General features: G+C 38.4%; 1 protein-coding gene across 2 annotated transcripts in view; it reads right to left on the reverse strand.

Annotated features, from left to right (window-relative positions):
- Window positions 1-231: 231 nt before the first annotated feature.
- The window catches only part of LOC134818283 (citron Rho-interacting kinase-like), a 52,315-nt gene continuing 35,822 nt past the window's right edge, over window positions 232-16,724 (reverse strand). For both annotated transcript variants that reach the window (XM_063827772.1, XM_063827771.1), the window contains exons 20-41: window positions 15,587-15,698; window positions 15,214-15,331; window positions 14,970-15,057; window positions 14,699-14,830; window positions 13,622-13,790; window positions 13,114-13,299; window positions 12,754-12,912; window positions 8,852-8,942; window positions 8,495-8,716; window positions 5,456-5,564; window positions 5,199-5,341; window positions 4,900-5,028; window positions 4,596-4,748; window positions 3,994-4,161; window positions 3,628-3,748; window positions 3,286-3,436; window positions 2,973-3,123; window positions 2,671-2,789; window positions 2,222-2,402; window positions 1,782-1,993; window positions 1,498-1,599; window positions 232-1,365 (exon numbers count right to left, since the gene is read on the reverse strand). In XM_063827772.1, coding sequence (XP_063683842.1) covers window positions 832-1,365; window positions 1,498-1,599; window positions 1,782-1,993; window positions 2,222-2,402; window positions 2,671-2,789; window positions 2,973-3,123; window positions 3,286-3,436; window positions 3,628-3,748; window positions 3,994-4,161; window positions 4,596-4,748; window positions 4,900-5,028; window positions 5,199-5,341; window positions 5,456-5,564; window positions 8,495-8,716; window positions 8,852-8,942; window positions 12,754-12,912; window positions 13,114-13,299; window positions 13,622-13,790; window positions 14,699-14,830; window positions 14,970-15,057; window positions 15,214-15,331; window positions 15,587-15,698 — 3,550 coding nt within the window. In that variant the 3' untranslated portion in view covers window positions 232-831. The remainder of the gene's footprint in view (window positions 1,366-1,497; window positions 1,600-1,781; window positions 1,994-2,221; window positions 2,403-2,670; window positions 2,790-2,972; window positions 3,124-3,285; window positions 3,437-3,627; window positions 3,749-3,993; window positions 4,162-4,595; window positions 4,749-4,899; window positions 5,029-5,198; window positions 5,342-5,455; window positions 5,565-8,494; window positions 8,717-8,851; window positions 8,943-12,753; window positions 12,913-13,113; window positions 13,300-13,621; window positions 13,791-14,698; window positions 14,831-14,969; window positions 15,058-15,213; window positions 15,332-15,586; window positions 15,699-16,724) is intronic.

The raw sequence follows: 16,724 nt of genomic DNA on the forward strand, positions 1-16,724 counted from the left end.
GATAACCGAGCATTGAATAGTAACAATACGCATTCATTAGCTTTTCTATTATTCACGTTAATTCTGATTTAATAACTTTTCATGAATTCTATTGTCTGAGAGGTTTAAATCTTTTGTGATTTGCTTTCAAAACTTCATATATATTATGTGTATTTGTCTACTTCAACATATAATTACGATAATTGAAATGGTATTATCCTAATTAATGTAAGGATAATTGACATAAACTCGTTGTCGATCTGTACTTCTGTTGAAGCAAGTCTGTTCAATTAGTAAAATTGGTATTATAATACACTTTAACAATGCGAATTATGTGTGCAAGTTCAGTCCACATTAAAACTTCCAGTAGAAACTAACTAAAGCGTAAATTTTAAAACATCACTTATTTTACCGAAGTTTAACTTCTTTAAAAATCAAAATCAAAACTCGTTGACTCTATAAAATTAAAAATCGGCATCATGGGATTAAAAATTTAATACTCGTTGGTCACTCAAAACATTACAAATAACATATTTCCTTCGGACATGAAGGCCCCCAGGAGTGGGGTTTATTTAAAACAAATATTTCCAATCTTTACAGACTGGACATTCCGACCACCTTGTTGATCGACGCTAACAACTCTGAGACAAGGAGGGCATCAATAATGTAAATTAATAACGAGGCGGAAGTTTAGCCAATTCAAAATTTTACTCTGTTCCCTCAGAATCAAGCCGTTTCAGAATCTTGGTCCCCTACAGAGTCTAGCAATTCAGAGTCAAATTCGCTCTACGCTACAAACTGGAGCACCTGCTCTTTTATCAACTCGTATCCTACTGTTCATGTTCTTCTGACTCAGAATCTTGCAACTTCAGACCTGGTCTCCCATTCGTCACCAATGTCATCCATTAGGCTAGATTGCATTGAAGCGTTCAAGTTGATCGGACGGCCGAAGTATTCCGACACGGACGATGTTCGCTGGTCAAAAGCACCCTGCGCCTGATTTTCCTGCGCGGCGTACAGCTCGTCCTCCGAGATAAACCTGTCAGCTTGGGTTCTGTACTGGGTATCAGACCCGGGAGGCCCGTACTGCTCTGCCCGGTATTGGTCAGCTCCGTACCTCTCGTCACTAAACCTCTCCTCTCCCCCCGGGCTGTACCGGGACCCCCTCTCCGAGGAGTGAGTGGAGCTGACAGACTCCACGAAGCTGGTTGGTCGGGGACACACCTTCCCTGTCAGCAGCATAATATTGGAGGCGTGCGAGGTGGAGTTGGTGGCGAGGGTTCCTTTGGGGGTGACGCCGATACACCGTGTGTTTGCGATCATCTCGGCATAGCGCGGGGGCTGGATATATGTGTCCGTGCACATCTCACTGCTTAGCTCTATCATCTGGGAATAGAGAGGGTGTTAAATAAACGGAGAAAAGGGTTGTCTGAACTCTGGAGATTGCAGAGTGCTCAGTTACTTTACTGAATTATGAGTGAATTAACAATAGTGAATTTGAAAAAGCCGTGTATATACCTGTAAACAGTTGACGTGGGAGATGAAGAGGAAGGGGGCACTGTACTCGAAGGTGATAGGGGTTCTACCCCATTGTATGTCATGAGGTCGGGATCTGTTTCCCTGAAATATAAAACTTGCAAATAGATCTAAATAATAGATCTAAACTGTCCACTATCGGAAATTCTGCAAGCACATGGTTTCGAAATATCTTAACACGCCAAGGATTTTCATTACAATTCAACTTATCAGTTTAAGTAAAAACCAATAAAATCCATCTCTTCAGAGCATGCAGTTAACCTTACCTTCTTATCTACGAATACCCCCATTGTAGGATAACACAGCAGTATCTCCTCTGTATCCTGCAGATATACTAGTCCTACAGGTAGCACTCCGCGCTGCACTGCACCGTAAGTGTAGAATGCTAGAGTTGTGTCGTTAGGGTCCAGGAACTGGTCCAGTGTGTTTGTTATTGGGTCCACTAGGTAGAACTTCTTTGTCGATGTCAGGAGTAGACCTGAGAGCTTACTTTTTAGATTGTGTTTCAAAATGGAGTGCTAATTACATTGAAGTATTTTCGATTGTTATCGTATTAGCGTATGTAGCGGAGATCTTGTAGTTGTAATATTTCCCTATTTTTATTGAGATAAATATTAAAACGATGATCTAAATCGGCTAAATGTCAACAAAATATTAACAGAATATCAGCTAATCAGAATATCAGTAAAACAACAAGTCTCCTCACCTCCACTGAAAGTTAAACTGTTGCAGGTGTCCTCAGTATCTATAAAGCTGTGAATGGTAAGAGAACCTTGCTCTCCTATCAGCAGCAGTTGAATAGTGTTCTCCTGAGCAACTGCTACAAACCTATCAGAGCTTATCTTACCAACTTTAGCCAGGTGACAGTCTGAGAACTTCTTGATTGCCTGGAGACGGTTTCAGTGTTGAAGAAAGTTTGGCAAAGTAACAAATAAGAGAAACTGTAGACCACAGGTTCTACAATTGTTACGTGACGGAGCTTTGAAATATCATGTGATCATATTTTCTTCAAAGAAGGATGTACCATGGTGGTGTAGATATTCGGTTGGTGATAGATAACATAATCGTAGTAAGCATTGCTTTATCAGCCAAGTAAGCAGTCGCTGTGGTAACAGTTGCCTAGGAAATTATAAACGTATCTGGATTGAGAATTACCTGACTCTGTAAAGGTTTAGTGTTCCTGTTTTTCATACATCTGAGATAACACTGCTCCATTTCACTGAACGTAACAATATTGAGCACGTTATCTATACCCACTATCATTGCTATCGTACCTGTAATATACCAGCTAGGTTACAATAAAGATTATAGGTAAGTATAGCCGAAATGTAAAAGGAGTTGTAAATATTTAAAGCAAAATATAAAATTGACAAAGTAAAATATAAAATGACAGAGCAAAATATAAATTGACAAAGTAAAATGTAAAAATGACAAAGCAAAATACAATCTCCGCTTACCACAATCCCTACTGCCGTGAATAGAGTGGACGTCTTTAAGCTCAGGAACTCTGATCAGACCACTAGATAACTTGTGCATGAGCAGAGCGAACAACCCCTGCTCAGTTCCCACCAGGACCGTGTTATCGTCAAACAGCCACGAGCAGTTTATCTGAGAGGTCACATGATCAATATGTTCGTACACCACAGCGAAAGAAATACACACATTAACAATTGATGTGACTTTAAAATTGAAAGGAAATATCTAGTGGTTGCAGACTTCAACTTTGTCTGAAAGTGAAAAGTTTTATCCAAAAGGAAACAAAAAGCCCACCTCTTTGTTATCCGGGCCAGACAGGGTGACAATGTTTTTAGCACTGAAGTATTCAGATCCGGAGGTCATAGCACACTTTGAGGTGATGGACTCCAAAGTTCCGATCCACTGCTGCTTCTCACTGAATGAAGGACACAGCAGGAACAGATCCCTGAGCAGGATTGAGTCAGGGTTATGTACAATACTTAAAGAGCTATCACATAGTTGAGAGGTGATCTTTAATTTATTTGATGGATAGTGAAGGAATTTATTGCTTATAAACAGAAGAATTTGTTCTGGTTTTCATCCAAATTTAAGAATTTAGTTGTTTCCAAAATTCGAATTTAACCGAGTGAAATTCACCTGGGCGGCCAGGCGTGTTTAGGGGTATTTTTGAAGGAGAGTGAGATTACAAAGGGCATGTCTCTCTCAGCAACATAAGGTAGATCCGTCAGTGTTACAGTTGACAAGCTCATCTCCATACCTGGAAATTAAGTAATTAGTATTATAATTATAAATTAAGCTATTAGCACTCTACAACTACATCAATGTGTGTTTTGTGGATTTCAGTGCACAGATAGGCCTCTCAATTAAATATTCTAACTTCAAATAAACCATGTTTAATGAAAAAGTCATGCCATAGTTTTCTTAAGATAAGAATTTAACAGCATCCTGTTCTGGAAATCTAAAATCTCTTTGGAAAAAAACAAACAAAAACATAATACTCACTTTCTAAGCTGATGTTAAGGGTGGGATCCAGTTTCAGTGACTCAGGATGGCAGAACTTGATATCAGTTTTAGATAACATCACGTGATAAGGTGCCCACTGACCCCGAGCTGCTTTCATTACTTTCAGTTTGCCTTCTTGTAGTGTTCCAACTCTCACTGGCGTTTTCTCTGGGGGAGGGAGATTACAGTCAGCTACACTGATAGACTTTATTATAGTACTGATCGACTTTATTCATTTGACAATATTTTCTTATAATCAGCGTCATTATTAGATACGGTGTGTTACCCTTCGAAACCAATCTCATCGAAACATATTTTCATTGTCGGACAATAATGACAATATCAATTAAGCAAGATCACAGTTGAGGCTACGCTGGTCTGCCACCACAAGCAGCAATACAATAAGAACGGTGTATCATACAAATATATAATATTTATGAACCATATTTTATATTATCACCGATTGGAAGAAACGCGAACAGTTGAAAATGTTGGATCGTTAAATAATGCCAAAAAATCATCAGCACGTGTTGTTTACAAATCTCAGAAACAAACTAGCAGTGACACGTGATACTACTAATAGTCACGTGCTTGGTACTTACGGGCAGGTTCAGGGGAAAGCGGAGTGTTGAGGGCTTTAGTGAAATGCTCCATCAGCTCAGCTGGCAGGCCACAGGTCTGGGGCACACTTCCTTGGCACTTCAGATGTGAGACCACTCGGCATTCTTTACACTTTGACTGCTTCTTTCCAAACCCTGCAATATTTCTGTTGAGATTCTGGACAAGGTACAGGCATCCAAATTTCACATCTCCCTAGCAACAGAGGTGAAATTGTGGTCATATTGACTTAATTTTCTGGTTTTAACCTTCTTGATACTGTGAACAAAGATTAAGCAAAAGTCATACCTATAACGTCTCTGCATACAGTACAGGTCTCAGATTTAAGAGTGGTCTTCTCCTCAAATCGATGTGGAATACTGTGAGTCATACCCATCTTAGCAAGCCTTGAAGGGACCTCTTCTGTTGAGGCCATTCCTACAAGAAATAAATATTAGTATCACGTATCAGGAGTATCATGTCACGTGAAATATCACGTGTCGTGTGGTACTTCTTTAAAAGTTAAAACCCTTTCCGTGTATGCTTACGATCAGGAAGATAACTCATAAATGATGTGATTTTTCCAGCATAATTCGGAAATGACTGACCTGGTATTGACTGACTATGCGTTTTCGCAGTGTTAAGGTTAGTTCTACTGCCAAAACCGCTTGTAATTGAAAGTGAGTCGTTGCTTTTTCTGAGTTGTGGAGGAGTTTGGTCTTTGAACGATGCTAGCTTTTCTTTCAGTTCTCTGGAGTGAATTGAAATGTTACCAGATTGCAAAGAATAACTTTCTAACGCGGAAGATAAAAATAAGTTTATATTTAACGAACATTTATTTTTCAAGGTGCCTGAAAGAAAATACCTATTCTTCTCCCTTTCAAGTTTGAGCAAATGTTCAAGCTCGTTTCTTCTCTGAGCGGCAATCTTTGCTTCTTTACTGTGTTTCCACTCGGTTATGTTACTCGATAGACCTGAGAGTAATCGAGTCATTATTAGAAAGTTTCGTTGGTGGCAAGCTCTGATATACTCTAGTAGCAGGGAATAGTTGAGTGTGCACTTCGATGTGTACTATTTCTGACAACACAGTGTTGTTTGTTAGGTCATTCTTAACCAAAATCGTGTGGGTGCACAATTTGTTTCGCTAGAGACAACCCTACAGGGCAAATTTTCTAAATTACCCTCAGTCGCGCATACGAGATTTTCGTATTTCGGCTCCTGAAAGTCATAGAGACTTCAATTTTAGCTTAAAATTACCGCAATAGCCATATTTATATACAACTTATGAAGCAACATAAGGTCTCCAGTGCTTTGTTTTATAGATATTGACAAAAAACTGTTTTTTGGCTCAGCGAACCAAAAATGGGACTGAATTTTGGTAACTGGAACTAGGAAGATCGTAGAGACTTGAATTTTAGCTTAAAATGAGCGCAAACATCACATTTATATACAACTTATAGAGCAATATAAGCCCTTTAATGCTTATTTGTTAAGATATAGACAAAAATCGGTCATTTTGACTACACGCGTGAGGAAAAATACCAAATTGGGCAACAACTTTGGTCTTTTTTTGACCAGTTTTGTGCTCAAGTTATTAAAATGTGCTTTGATGTTGTAGATCGGGTGTTTTCTTCCAATATGGGTTTCGGTATAAATCCGGAAGCACCCGGTTCATGGGTGATAGGGGTTAAAAACCCTAAAATGTCAGGCGATGGGCGAGACAATTGTCTGAATTTGGTTATAAAAACACTTGCACTCTTTGCTAGGGTTTGCTTTTTTCTGCTACATCGATCCGATTTCTAACTACTAATCATCCCCCTCTACATCATTCTCTTTTAGATACATGATTTCTATAAGTTCTTGAGGGTACATCCGGCATGATGTAAAGTCTATATCAAAGCATTTTAATGTGGTCTTAACAAGTTGCAAGATATTCAAGTTCGCTAATAAAACAGAGATTGTAGGATATTCTTCTTTTACATATTGATTATTGAGTAATTTTGGTTACACATGTGAGGAAAGATACCAAATTGGTTTACCAAACGAAGATTGTAGGTTATCTATTATTCTTTACATGATTATTGACGCAACTTTATAGTCAAACCTGTATTATTTTAAATATTTAATATTTATCCACACTCTCCATAAGAATATTATTGGGAGTCATTTTGTGGTTAAAATTCGATTAAATCAGTATTTCCAAGCAAAAAACTGCCCCAAATTTCTCCTCCGAATATGGTCCGCTAGTTCGAAATTTTAGCACTTATAAACGTTATTGTTAGACATTACATTAGTTTAATACCACTGAGACCAGATGTAGTAATCTATTCAGATAAAGCAAAGAAGGTGCATCTGAAATAAAGAGAACTTTGCTGATGAAGAGAAAAGAATATTAAGAGATATCAGCATGAGCAGCTGACAGAAGAGATTGCAAGCTCCAGACAGTAGCAACTAGCAGTTCGAGTTCGAGTTCGACTTTCGAGGCATTTACAACTGCAGCCTCCAAACCAATTTAGCATGAGGGCATCATACACCATCTATCTGTCCAGAAACACCATTATATGGACAGATGATTGGGAGTTAGTCCAGAGGCTAGTAATTGCATAGTAGGAGCGTATAATGTTTGTAGAATGTAATTATTTTTAAAAACTACCGTTCAAAACTTATAGATCAAGTGATAGCCTACCCACAATTATATTACAACGTCGTGGGGTCAGTCGATATTGTTGCTAAAAATCAGAAGCAAGCGTCTTGAAACAGGATACCATGAATCTGTATAAGTTTGAAGTAGTTTCATTCTACGTTTAATATTATTATTGGGTCGTTTACGTTAAAGTTATATTTGGCCATTTTATAGCCTCCCCTCAAAAAGACCACAATTACTCAATATGTAAAAGAAGAATATCCTACAATCTCTGTTTTATTCAAGTGAACTTGAATATCTTGCAACTTGTTAAGACCACATTAAAATGCTTTGATATAGACTTTACATCATGCCGGATGTACCCTCAAGAACTTATAGAAATCATGTATCTAAAAGAGAATGATGTAGAGGGGGATGATTAGTAGTTAGAAATCGGATCGATGTAGCAGAAAAAAGCAAACCCTAGCAAAGAGTGCAAGTGTTTTTATAACCAAATTCAGACAATTGTCTCGCCCATCGCCTGACATTTTAGGGTTTTTAACCCCTATCACCCATGAACCGGGTGCTTCCAGATTTATACCGAAACCCATATTGGAAGAAAACACCCGATCTACAACATCAAAGCACATTTTAATAACTTGAGCACAAAACTGGTCAAAAAAAGACCAAAGTTGTTGCCCAATTTGGTATTTTTCCTCACGCGTGTAGTCAAAATGACCGATTTTTGTCTATATCTTAACAAATAAGCATTAAAGGGCTTATATTGCTCTATAAGTTGTATATAAATGTGATGTTTGCGCTCATTTTAAGCTAAAATTCAAGTCTCTACGATCTTCCTAGTTCCAGTTACCAAAATTCAGTCCCATTTTTGGTTCGCTGAGCCAAAATACAGTTTTTTGTCAATATCTATAAAACAAAGCACTGAAGACCTTATGTTGCTTCATAAGTTGTATATAATTATGGCTATTGCGGTAATTTTAAGCTAAAATTGAAGTCTCTATGACCTTCAGGAGCCGAAATACGAAAATCTCGTATACGCGACTGAGGGTAATTTAGAAAATTTGCCCTGTAGGGTTATCTCTAGCGAAACAAATTGTGCACCCACACGATTTTGGTTAAGAATGACCTAACAAACAACCCTGTGTTGTCAGAAATAGTACACATCGAAGTGCACACTCAACTATTCCCTGCTACTAGAGTAATAATGTATACATGAAATTTTATTATTCGAGCTGGAATTATTATTGTAGGATGACTTACTTCGAATATTTCCTTTACTTCCAGGTTTTCCTTTTGTTTTCTTGACTGGTTGTCTCTGTAATTGTCCGTTCAAATGATCGATCAACTTCAGATATTCATTCTCTTTCTGCTTGAACTTCATCTGATCGAGAAGGATTTGTGCTTGTAGCTCCTCCAGATTCTTAGTCTGACTGTTGTATCTGGAGGCCATGTTGTTGTATTTCTCTGTCTCCTCATTCAGATCTAAATATGGGAAACATTAAATTTAAAGAAAATTTTCAGTATTATAATTTATAACCATCAGGATTAACGATTATTCCAAGGTGCACTGTTCTAGTTGTTTTCTTCCACTCATTAAGTCAAATATAGCTCACACACCTTGACGGAGCTGGAATGATAGAGTCGACTGTCTGGTATTCTCATCGTTCAATCTGGAAATCTCCATCTCCATTTTCTTGGACTTGGCAACCTGGATAATGCAATCAGTTATTTATAGAATATGTAATTGGATAAGCGGAGTTAGTCGTGAACAAGGGTCCGCAAACACACATGATGCGATATGATCCCGGAACTTTTGGCGCCGGTATAATCTAACTTGATATAGGAGGCACATTTAATATCCAATGCGCCGCCGCGCGCGCGCGAGAGTGTTATTTTGCGCGAACTGAATGAAACTTTCTATAAGTAAATGTTTTCGCGCCTTCCACTAACGTCCACTCTGATCCTAAGCCCCAGAAGGACTTTCGACAAATCTGTTCCAAATAAAAAGATCGAAAATCGAGTGTTTTAGTGAATAACTTAGAATATAATTATGATTTTCTCAAGATCTGACTGATAGATTTTCTTAAAACTTTCCAGATAGTTACATGGCTATATGACGGATAATGTGTGACAGTTTGGGAGAATTTCTATATGCCAAAATGGAGATATGACTTCAAACACAAGAAAATATCTTCACATTGGCGGTTTCTAGCGGAACACAGGCATATATTTCGAGATCTGAATGATAGAATTTCTTTAAACTTTCCAGATAGTTACATGTCTATAAGACAGATAATCTGAGCGAGTTTGGGTGAATTTTTATGTGCCAAATTTGAGATATGACTTCAAACACAAGAAAATATCTCAAATTGGTGCCTTCTAGCGGAACGCAGGCATATATTTCGAGATCTGAATGATAGAATTTCTTTAAACTTTCCAGATAGTTTCATAGCTATAAGACAGATAATCTGAGCGAGTTTGGGCGAATTTCTATGCACCAAACCTGAGATATGACTTCAAACACATGAAATTATCTCAAATTGGCTCATTTCTAGCGGAACGCAGGCATATATTTCGAGATCTGAATAATAAAATTTCTTTAAACTTTCCAGATAGTTACATAGCTATAAGACGGATAATCTGAGCGAGTTTGGGCGAATTTCTATGTGCCAAACTTGAGATATGACTTCAAACACATGAAAACATCTCCAATTGGCGGTTTCGGAACGATATTTGACGAAAGTCGATTATCTCGAGATCTGAATGATAGAATTTCTTTAAACTTTTCAGATAGTTATATGGCTATAAGACGGATAATCTGAGCGAGTTTGGGCGAATTTCTATGTGCCAAACTTGAGATATGACTTCAAAAACAAGAAAATATCTCAAATTGGCCCGTTCTAGCGGAACGCAGGCATATATGCAGGAGGAGGTGTAGGGGGAAGAGGACTCAGGAGGAGGTGGACTTAGGAGGAGCAGGACTGAGGAGAAGGAGGAGGAGGAGAAGAAAGAGGTGGAGGAGGAAGAGGACTGAGGAGGATGTGGAGTGTGGACTCAGGAGGAGGAGGACTCAGGAGGAGGAGGAGGAGGAGGATGAGGACTGAGGAGGACTGAGGAAGAGGAGGAGGAGGAAGTGGAGGAGGAAGAGGACTCAGGAGGAGGAGGACTCAGGAGGAGGAGGACTCAGGAGGAGGAGGACTCAGGAGGAAAAAAACTCAGGAGGAGGATGAGGACACAGGAGGAGGACTCAGGAGGAGGAGGAGGACTCAGGAGGAGGAGGAAGATGAGGATGAGGAGGACTGAGGAGGAAAAGAAGGACTGAGGAGGAGGAGGAGGACTGAGGAGGAGGAGGAGGAGGGGATGAGGGGGAGGAGGGGGAGGAGGAGGGGAAGACGACTGATGAGGAGCCAGGAGGAGGAGAAGGACTGAGGAGGAGGAGGAGGACTGAGGAGGATGAGGAGGAGGAAGAGAAGGAGGAGAAGGAGGTGGACGAGGAGGAGTGAGGACTGATGAGAAGGAGGAGGACTGACGAGGAGGAGGACTGAGGAGGAGGAGGAGGAAGGGATGAGGGGGACGAGGGAGAGGAGGAGGAGGAGGAGGAGGTGGGGGAGGAGGACTCAGGGGGACTCAGGAGGAGGAGGATTCATGAGGAGGAAGATGAATTTGAGGATTGAGGAGGAGGACTGAGGAGGAAAAGGAGAAGGAGGACTGAAGAGGAGGATGAGGAGGGGAAGAGGGGGAAGAGGAGGAGATTATCCGTCTTATAGCCATGTAACTATCTGGAAAGTTTAAAGAAATTCTATCATTCAGATCTCGAAATAAATGCCTGCGTTCCGCTAGAAGGCTCCAATTTGAGATATTTTCTTGTGTTTGAAGTCATATCTCAGGTTTGGCACATATAAATTCGCCCAAACTCGCTCAGATTATCCGTCTTATAGCTATGAAACTATCTGGAAAGTTTAAACAAATTCCATCATTCAGATCTCGAAATATATGCCTGCGTTCCGCTAGAACGGGCGAATTTGAGATATTTTCTTGTGTTTGAAGTCATATCTCAACTTTGGCACATAGAAATTCGCCCAACCTCGCTCAGATTATCCGTTTTATAGCTATGGAACTATTTGGAAAGTTTAAAGAAATTCTATCATTCAGATCTCGAAATAAATGCCTGCGTTCCGCTAGAACGCAACAATTTGAGATAATTTCTTGTGTTTGAAGTCATATAATCCTAAGTTTGGCACATAGAAATTCGCCCAAACTCGCTCAGATTATCCGTCTTATAGCCATGTAACTATCTGGAAAGTTTAAAGAAATTTTATCATTCAGATCTCGAAATAAATGCCTGCGTTCCGCTAGAAGGCTCCAATTTGAGATATTTTCTTGTGTTTGAAGTCATATCTTAAGTTTGGCACATAGAAATTCGCTCAAACTCGCTCAGATTATCCGTCTTATAGCCATGTAACTATCTGGAAAGTTTAAAGAAATTCTATCATTCAGATCTCGAAATAAATGCCTGCGTTCCGCTAGAACGCGCCAATTTGAGATATTTTCTTGTGTTTGAAGTCATATCTTAAGTTTGGCACATAGAAATTCGCCCAAACTCGCTCAGATTATCCGTCTTATAGCCATGTAACTATCTGGAAAGTTTAAAGAAATTCTATCATTCAGAACTTGAGATAATCGACTTTCGTCAAATATTGTTCGGAAACCGCCAATTTGAGATAATTTCATGTGTTTGAAGTCATATCTCAGGTTTGGCACATAGAAATTCACCCAAACTCGCTCAGAGTATCCGTCTTATAGCTATGAAACTATCTGGAAAGTTTAAACAAATTCCATCATTCAGATCTCGAAATATATGCCTGCGTTCCGCTAGAACGGGCGAATTTGAGATATTTTCTTGTGTTTGAAGTGATATCTCAAGTTTGGCACATAGAAATTCGCCCAAACTCGCTCAGATTATCCGTCTTATAGCTATGGAACTATTTGGAAAGTTTAAAATAATTCTATCATTCAGATCTCGAAATAAATGCCTGCGTTCCGCTAGAACGCGCCAATTTGAGATATTTTCTTGTGTTTGAAGTCATATTTTAAGTTTGGCACATAGAAATTCGCCCAAACTCGCTCAGATTATCCGTCTTATAGCCATGTAACTATCTGGAAAGTTTAAAGAAATTCTATCATTCAGATCTCGAAATATATGCCTGCGTTCCGCTAGAACGCGCCAATTTGAGATATTTTCTTGTGTTTGAAGTCATATCTTAAGTTTGGCACATAGAAATTCGCTCAAACTTGCTCAGATTATCCGTCTTATAGCCATGTAACTATCTGGAAAGTTTAAAGAAATTCTATCATTCAGATCTCGAGATAATCGACTTTCGTCAAATATCGTTCCGCGGAACATACGGAACGGAAAGTCCAACTCCTAAGCCCGCGGGGATTTCTGGATAGCTCATCGCCGAGCAACGTACCTCTGCAAAATTGAGAGAATTTGAATTGAAAATACACTCTGTACATACCTCATTTTCGAAGTTTTTGTTAAGCTTTTCTGTATTGTGTTTGTAAAGGCCACATTTTGCCTCCAATTCCTCAATTTCAACGTTGAGTTGCTCGTTCTTGTTTCGCTCAAGATGTTTTTCATCTTTGAGCTGGGCTACGTCCCGCTTCAAGTTATCAATCTGCAGCAATGATAAAACTTGTGTATTATCAGGAACATTCAATGAAAGAATTTAAATTTGTAATCAAACGTTATGTTAGACTAAGACTGAACTCGTCAATAAACAAAACATATGTTCAGGTCTCTACAGACACCCACACCTTGACTCGCAAAACAGAACCAGAGAAAAACAGGAAAACCAAGAGAAAGAAAGTGACCCTACCTGTTCCTTATACTTGTTGTTAACTTCGCTGCTCTTTCCCGTTGATTGGGCAAGTTTCTCGCGCAAGTTGGTAGCCTCGTGCGTATACCTCGTCTTCTCATTCTCCAGCTGATCTATTAGGATTTTATAACCGCTCACTGTGTTGCTGAGCTGTTCTTCGTGTTGTTGTGCTGTCTCCAGGGATCCCTAGTTAACAGTTAACAGTTAGCATTAGTTAACAGTTAACAGTTAGCACTAGTTAACAGTTAGCACTAGTTAACAGTTAGCACTAGTTAACAGTTAGCACTAGTTAACAGTTAGCACTAGTAAACAGTTAACACTAGTTAACAGCTGGTAGATTCGTAGGTATTATCAGATTTAACACTGGCGATTAGATGAGGACGTACGATCATGAGATGGTTTTTTAGATTTGAGAATTTCTAACCATGTCTCGAAAAACCTTTGGTAAAAAAACAGCAGTTTAATGTCTTATCACGTGGCATGACGTCACAATACACTAAAAACTAACCAATGTTTCTTGAAGCTGCAACTTGGTTTCATTGTAATCCTCCTGGAGTTGAATTGTGCGCTGTGACAAGTTTTCATACTTTCTGTGAAGTGCTGTTTGGCGTTGGGAGCTGTCTCTCAGACCTTCCTTTGCTTCCTTTAAGTCTCCTTCTAACACTTCTTTCTGCTCCCTGAGGAGCAGTTCATTAACAAGTTAGTTAATTAATGTTAATTAGTTAAAATATCCGCCACTGTATTTACAGCTTCTACCCTTTGGCCCCATGAAAATTTACCACCGAAATTATTCTTTATTTGGTTATAACTATCGATATTTTACATCTAACCAGCAAGTTCCTATGATCATACCATAAAATATTAGGCGACATTCCCAATACCTTGCTAGACGTTTTTAGAAGGAATTTAATTGTTCCAGGTACAAAAGCAGCTGGAAAAATGGTCAATTTAAGGCCCTTAGTCTTGTTGAATTGTGCTCTAAGTTCTTGTTACTTGTAATCTTGCGACTTCAAGAAGCCCTCATTCATATCAAGCGTCCGAGATTCAGATCTTTTAAGCTTTTACACCAGCTCGTGCCAACCCCATCGTAATCTATTTCTTATTTTTGCTAGATTTCATTTCAGAAAGCCCTATTTTTTAGACATGAACCTCATGTAAACACATGATGTGCACAATTAACAGTTGTCATAGATATAGTCAGCGTCCTTGAGCGGCAATGTCACAAGCCTTACATGTTAAGTGTCTGTGTGCGTGATCTTACATTTCCTGGTCATTGTACGTGATCTTAGAAACCTACTTTTATTTCCTGGTCTGGAACCTCCTCCCTTTGATAGTTAGTACGCCTACACTGCGCACTAATCCACTACTTAGTATTTAATGAGTATATTATTATTATTAAATCTAAAATAGTTAATAATTTAACTAATTATTCACCGTCTCCTTCAAGTGGAAAATAACATACTACTAATTGAGAGCAATGAGTAGTCAATTCAGAGCGAGTCAGACAATCTGATAAGATTCCTTGCAACAGCCCTCTTTCTAAAGCGAGGTGATACAAATGAGTGAAATATAAGAAATATCTCACTTGAGATCTCCCAGTTCAGTTCTGAGTTGAGCGACTCTGTTGTCGTTGTTGCCGACTAAAGAGCGTTGTGTTTCCAGCTCCAGCTCTTTCGCTGATAAGTCTGACCTTACTTTTTGTAGCTCTGTGTCGTACCTTGCGGTTTAGCTGATTAACTCGTCATTCAAACATTAGTGTGAGATTCAAGCATTAATTAATATACAATTCGAGGATAATTCTTGAAATACTTTTAGGAATGTTAAAACAGAAAGAGTACATATTACATAGTACATACTTGGTAAGCAGAGTTTGTTTTTCTATTAGTTCCTGGTCGTTCACGTTTATTTTTTGTTCCAACATCAACATCTTTATACGATCTTTGCCTGGTTATATGATAGTTAAATTCAATTTTTAATAAATCATCTAATTTTAAATTTTCTTCTATTTGCTTAACAATAAATAATAACACGATTAAAAAACTTAAAATCATAAAAATGACGAAAACTTGTGGCGGTATAATTATAGAACGTGGTGGTTACCTAGGATACTGTTTTCATTCTGCAAACTGTCCATCTGTTCTTTTAGGGAATTTATGTTTGAGTCTTTCTGTTTCATGTTGTTTTGTATTGTATCTATTTTCGATTGTAGTGACCGATTCTGGAAATGAGAAGATATGTTAATGATTACATTAACGACACATCTTAAAGTTAACAGAAATAAATTATTTTAAATTTCAGTATAGCCTGCTGCAAACATCCTAAAGTAACCTCAAACTGATTTAATACATTTAGATTACTATCATGTATGGCAATATAGTGTTATCCTAGTAGTTAAAGTAATAGTAATCAATAACCGTGGTAACAATAACCATGGTAAGACGGTAACCATGGTAACAGTCAAGTTTCACAGTACCTCTGTTCTAAGTTCGTCAATCTGATCAGCCATTTTGTTAGTTTTAGCATCGAAGGCATGTCGCTCATTCTTCAACCTTTCCTTCAGTGTGTTGATCTCCTTATCCATGATCCTGTGGGATTGTTAGTATCGTTATTCTGCTTTTCAGTCGAAGTAAGCCTTACATTTCTTCAGAAATCTTGTGCAAACTCGAAGCCGGAATAGGGTAAATATTGAATAAGGTATGTGCTCGGTCGAACCTATTCAAATTCCTCTATTTGTAAACTTTATACATTCTATGTACTTTTTTAGCGGTCAATAGTTGTTGACAAATGTTTAATACCTAAGGTTTTGTCATCAAAATATCGCATACATTAACTACATAATAGTGTATTAGTTTGACGCTTCAGGCTGTACATGATAGTTATGTAATTGCTGTTTTTCTGTAACTATAATTTGGAACATAGAAACATGGACACTGCGATTCTAGTGACGATTTTATGATGTTATACCATTCAGTCTCTGGGTGGATATTTTTACATTTCTTTTGAAGTTATTTTTACAATGTTACATTCTCTGACGCGTGCCAATTTTGAATGGAAGCCAAAAAAAATTGTAATCGAATTTTTACGAAATAAACTCAATGAAAATATATAATAACTTGTACTGTTTTTCAACTGTCACAACTCAGTGAAGCTTCACATTTTCATAATTATGACTTTATTCTGCTTTACAATGCTTTACAAATGCATTCGTATTCCAGGAACCACCCCGAAAAGTTGTCAGACTGAAACTGATGGGAAAACTTTCTATAGCACTATTCTCCAACCTATAGCAACTATTCTCCAACTATTGTATAACAACTACGCCCCAACCTAAAAGTTATAACTCAGTTTTGAAAGGTCTGTGATATTTTGATAGGGGGGGGGGGGATGGAAAATGACCAAAATTGCCACATTGCAAGGTTTCCAAAGTGATCTGTCAAGATATTTTGGTTTTTCGAAAAATCTCAAAAAACCTGTCTTTCAAGATAAATTTTGCTAAAGTTTAATAGCCCGGACACATGAAAACTTCCAGATAGGTGCAAAATGATCACAACTGGAACATTTACCCAACATTTAATATTCATACATGAGTTACGAAGCAACAAGTGCCCTAA

Source organism: Bolinopsis microptera, chromosome 7 (assembly GCF_026151205.1).
Source record: "Bolinopsis microptera isolate Bmic1 chromosome 7, MBARI_Bmic_1.0, whole genome shotgun sequence".
NCBI classification, from domain to species: Eukaryota; Metazoa; Ctenophora; class Tentaculata; order Lobata; family Bolinopsidae; genus Bolinopsis; species Bolinopsis microptera.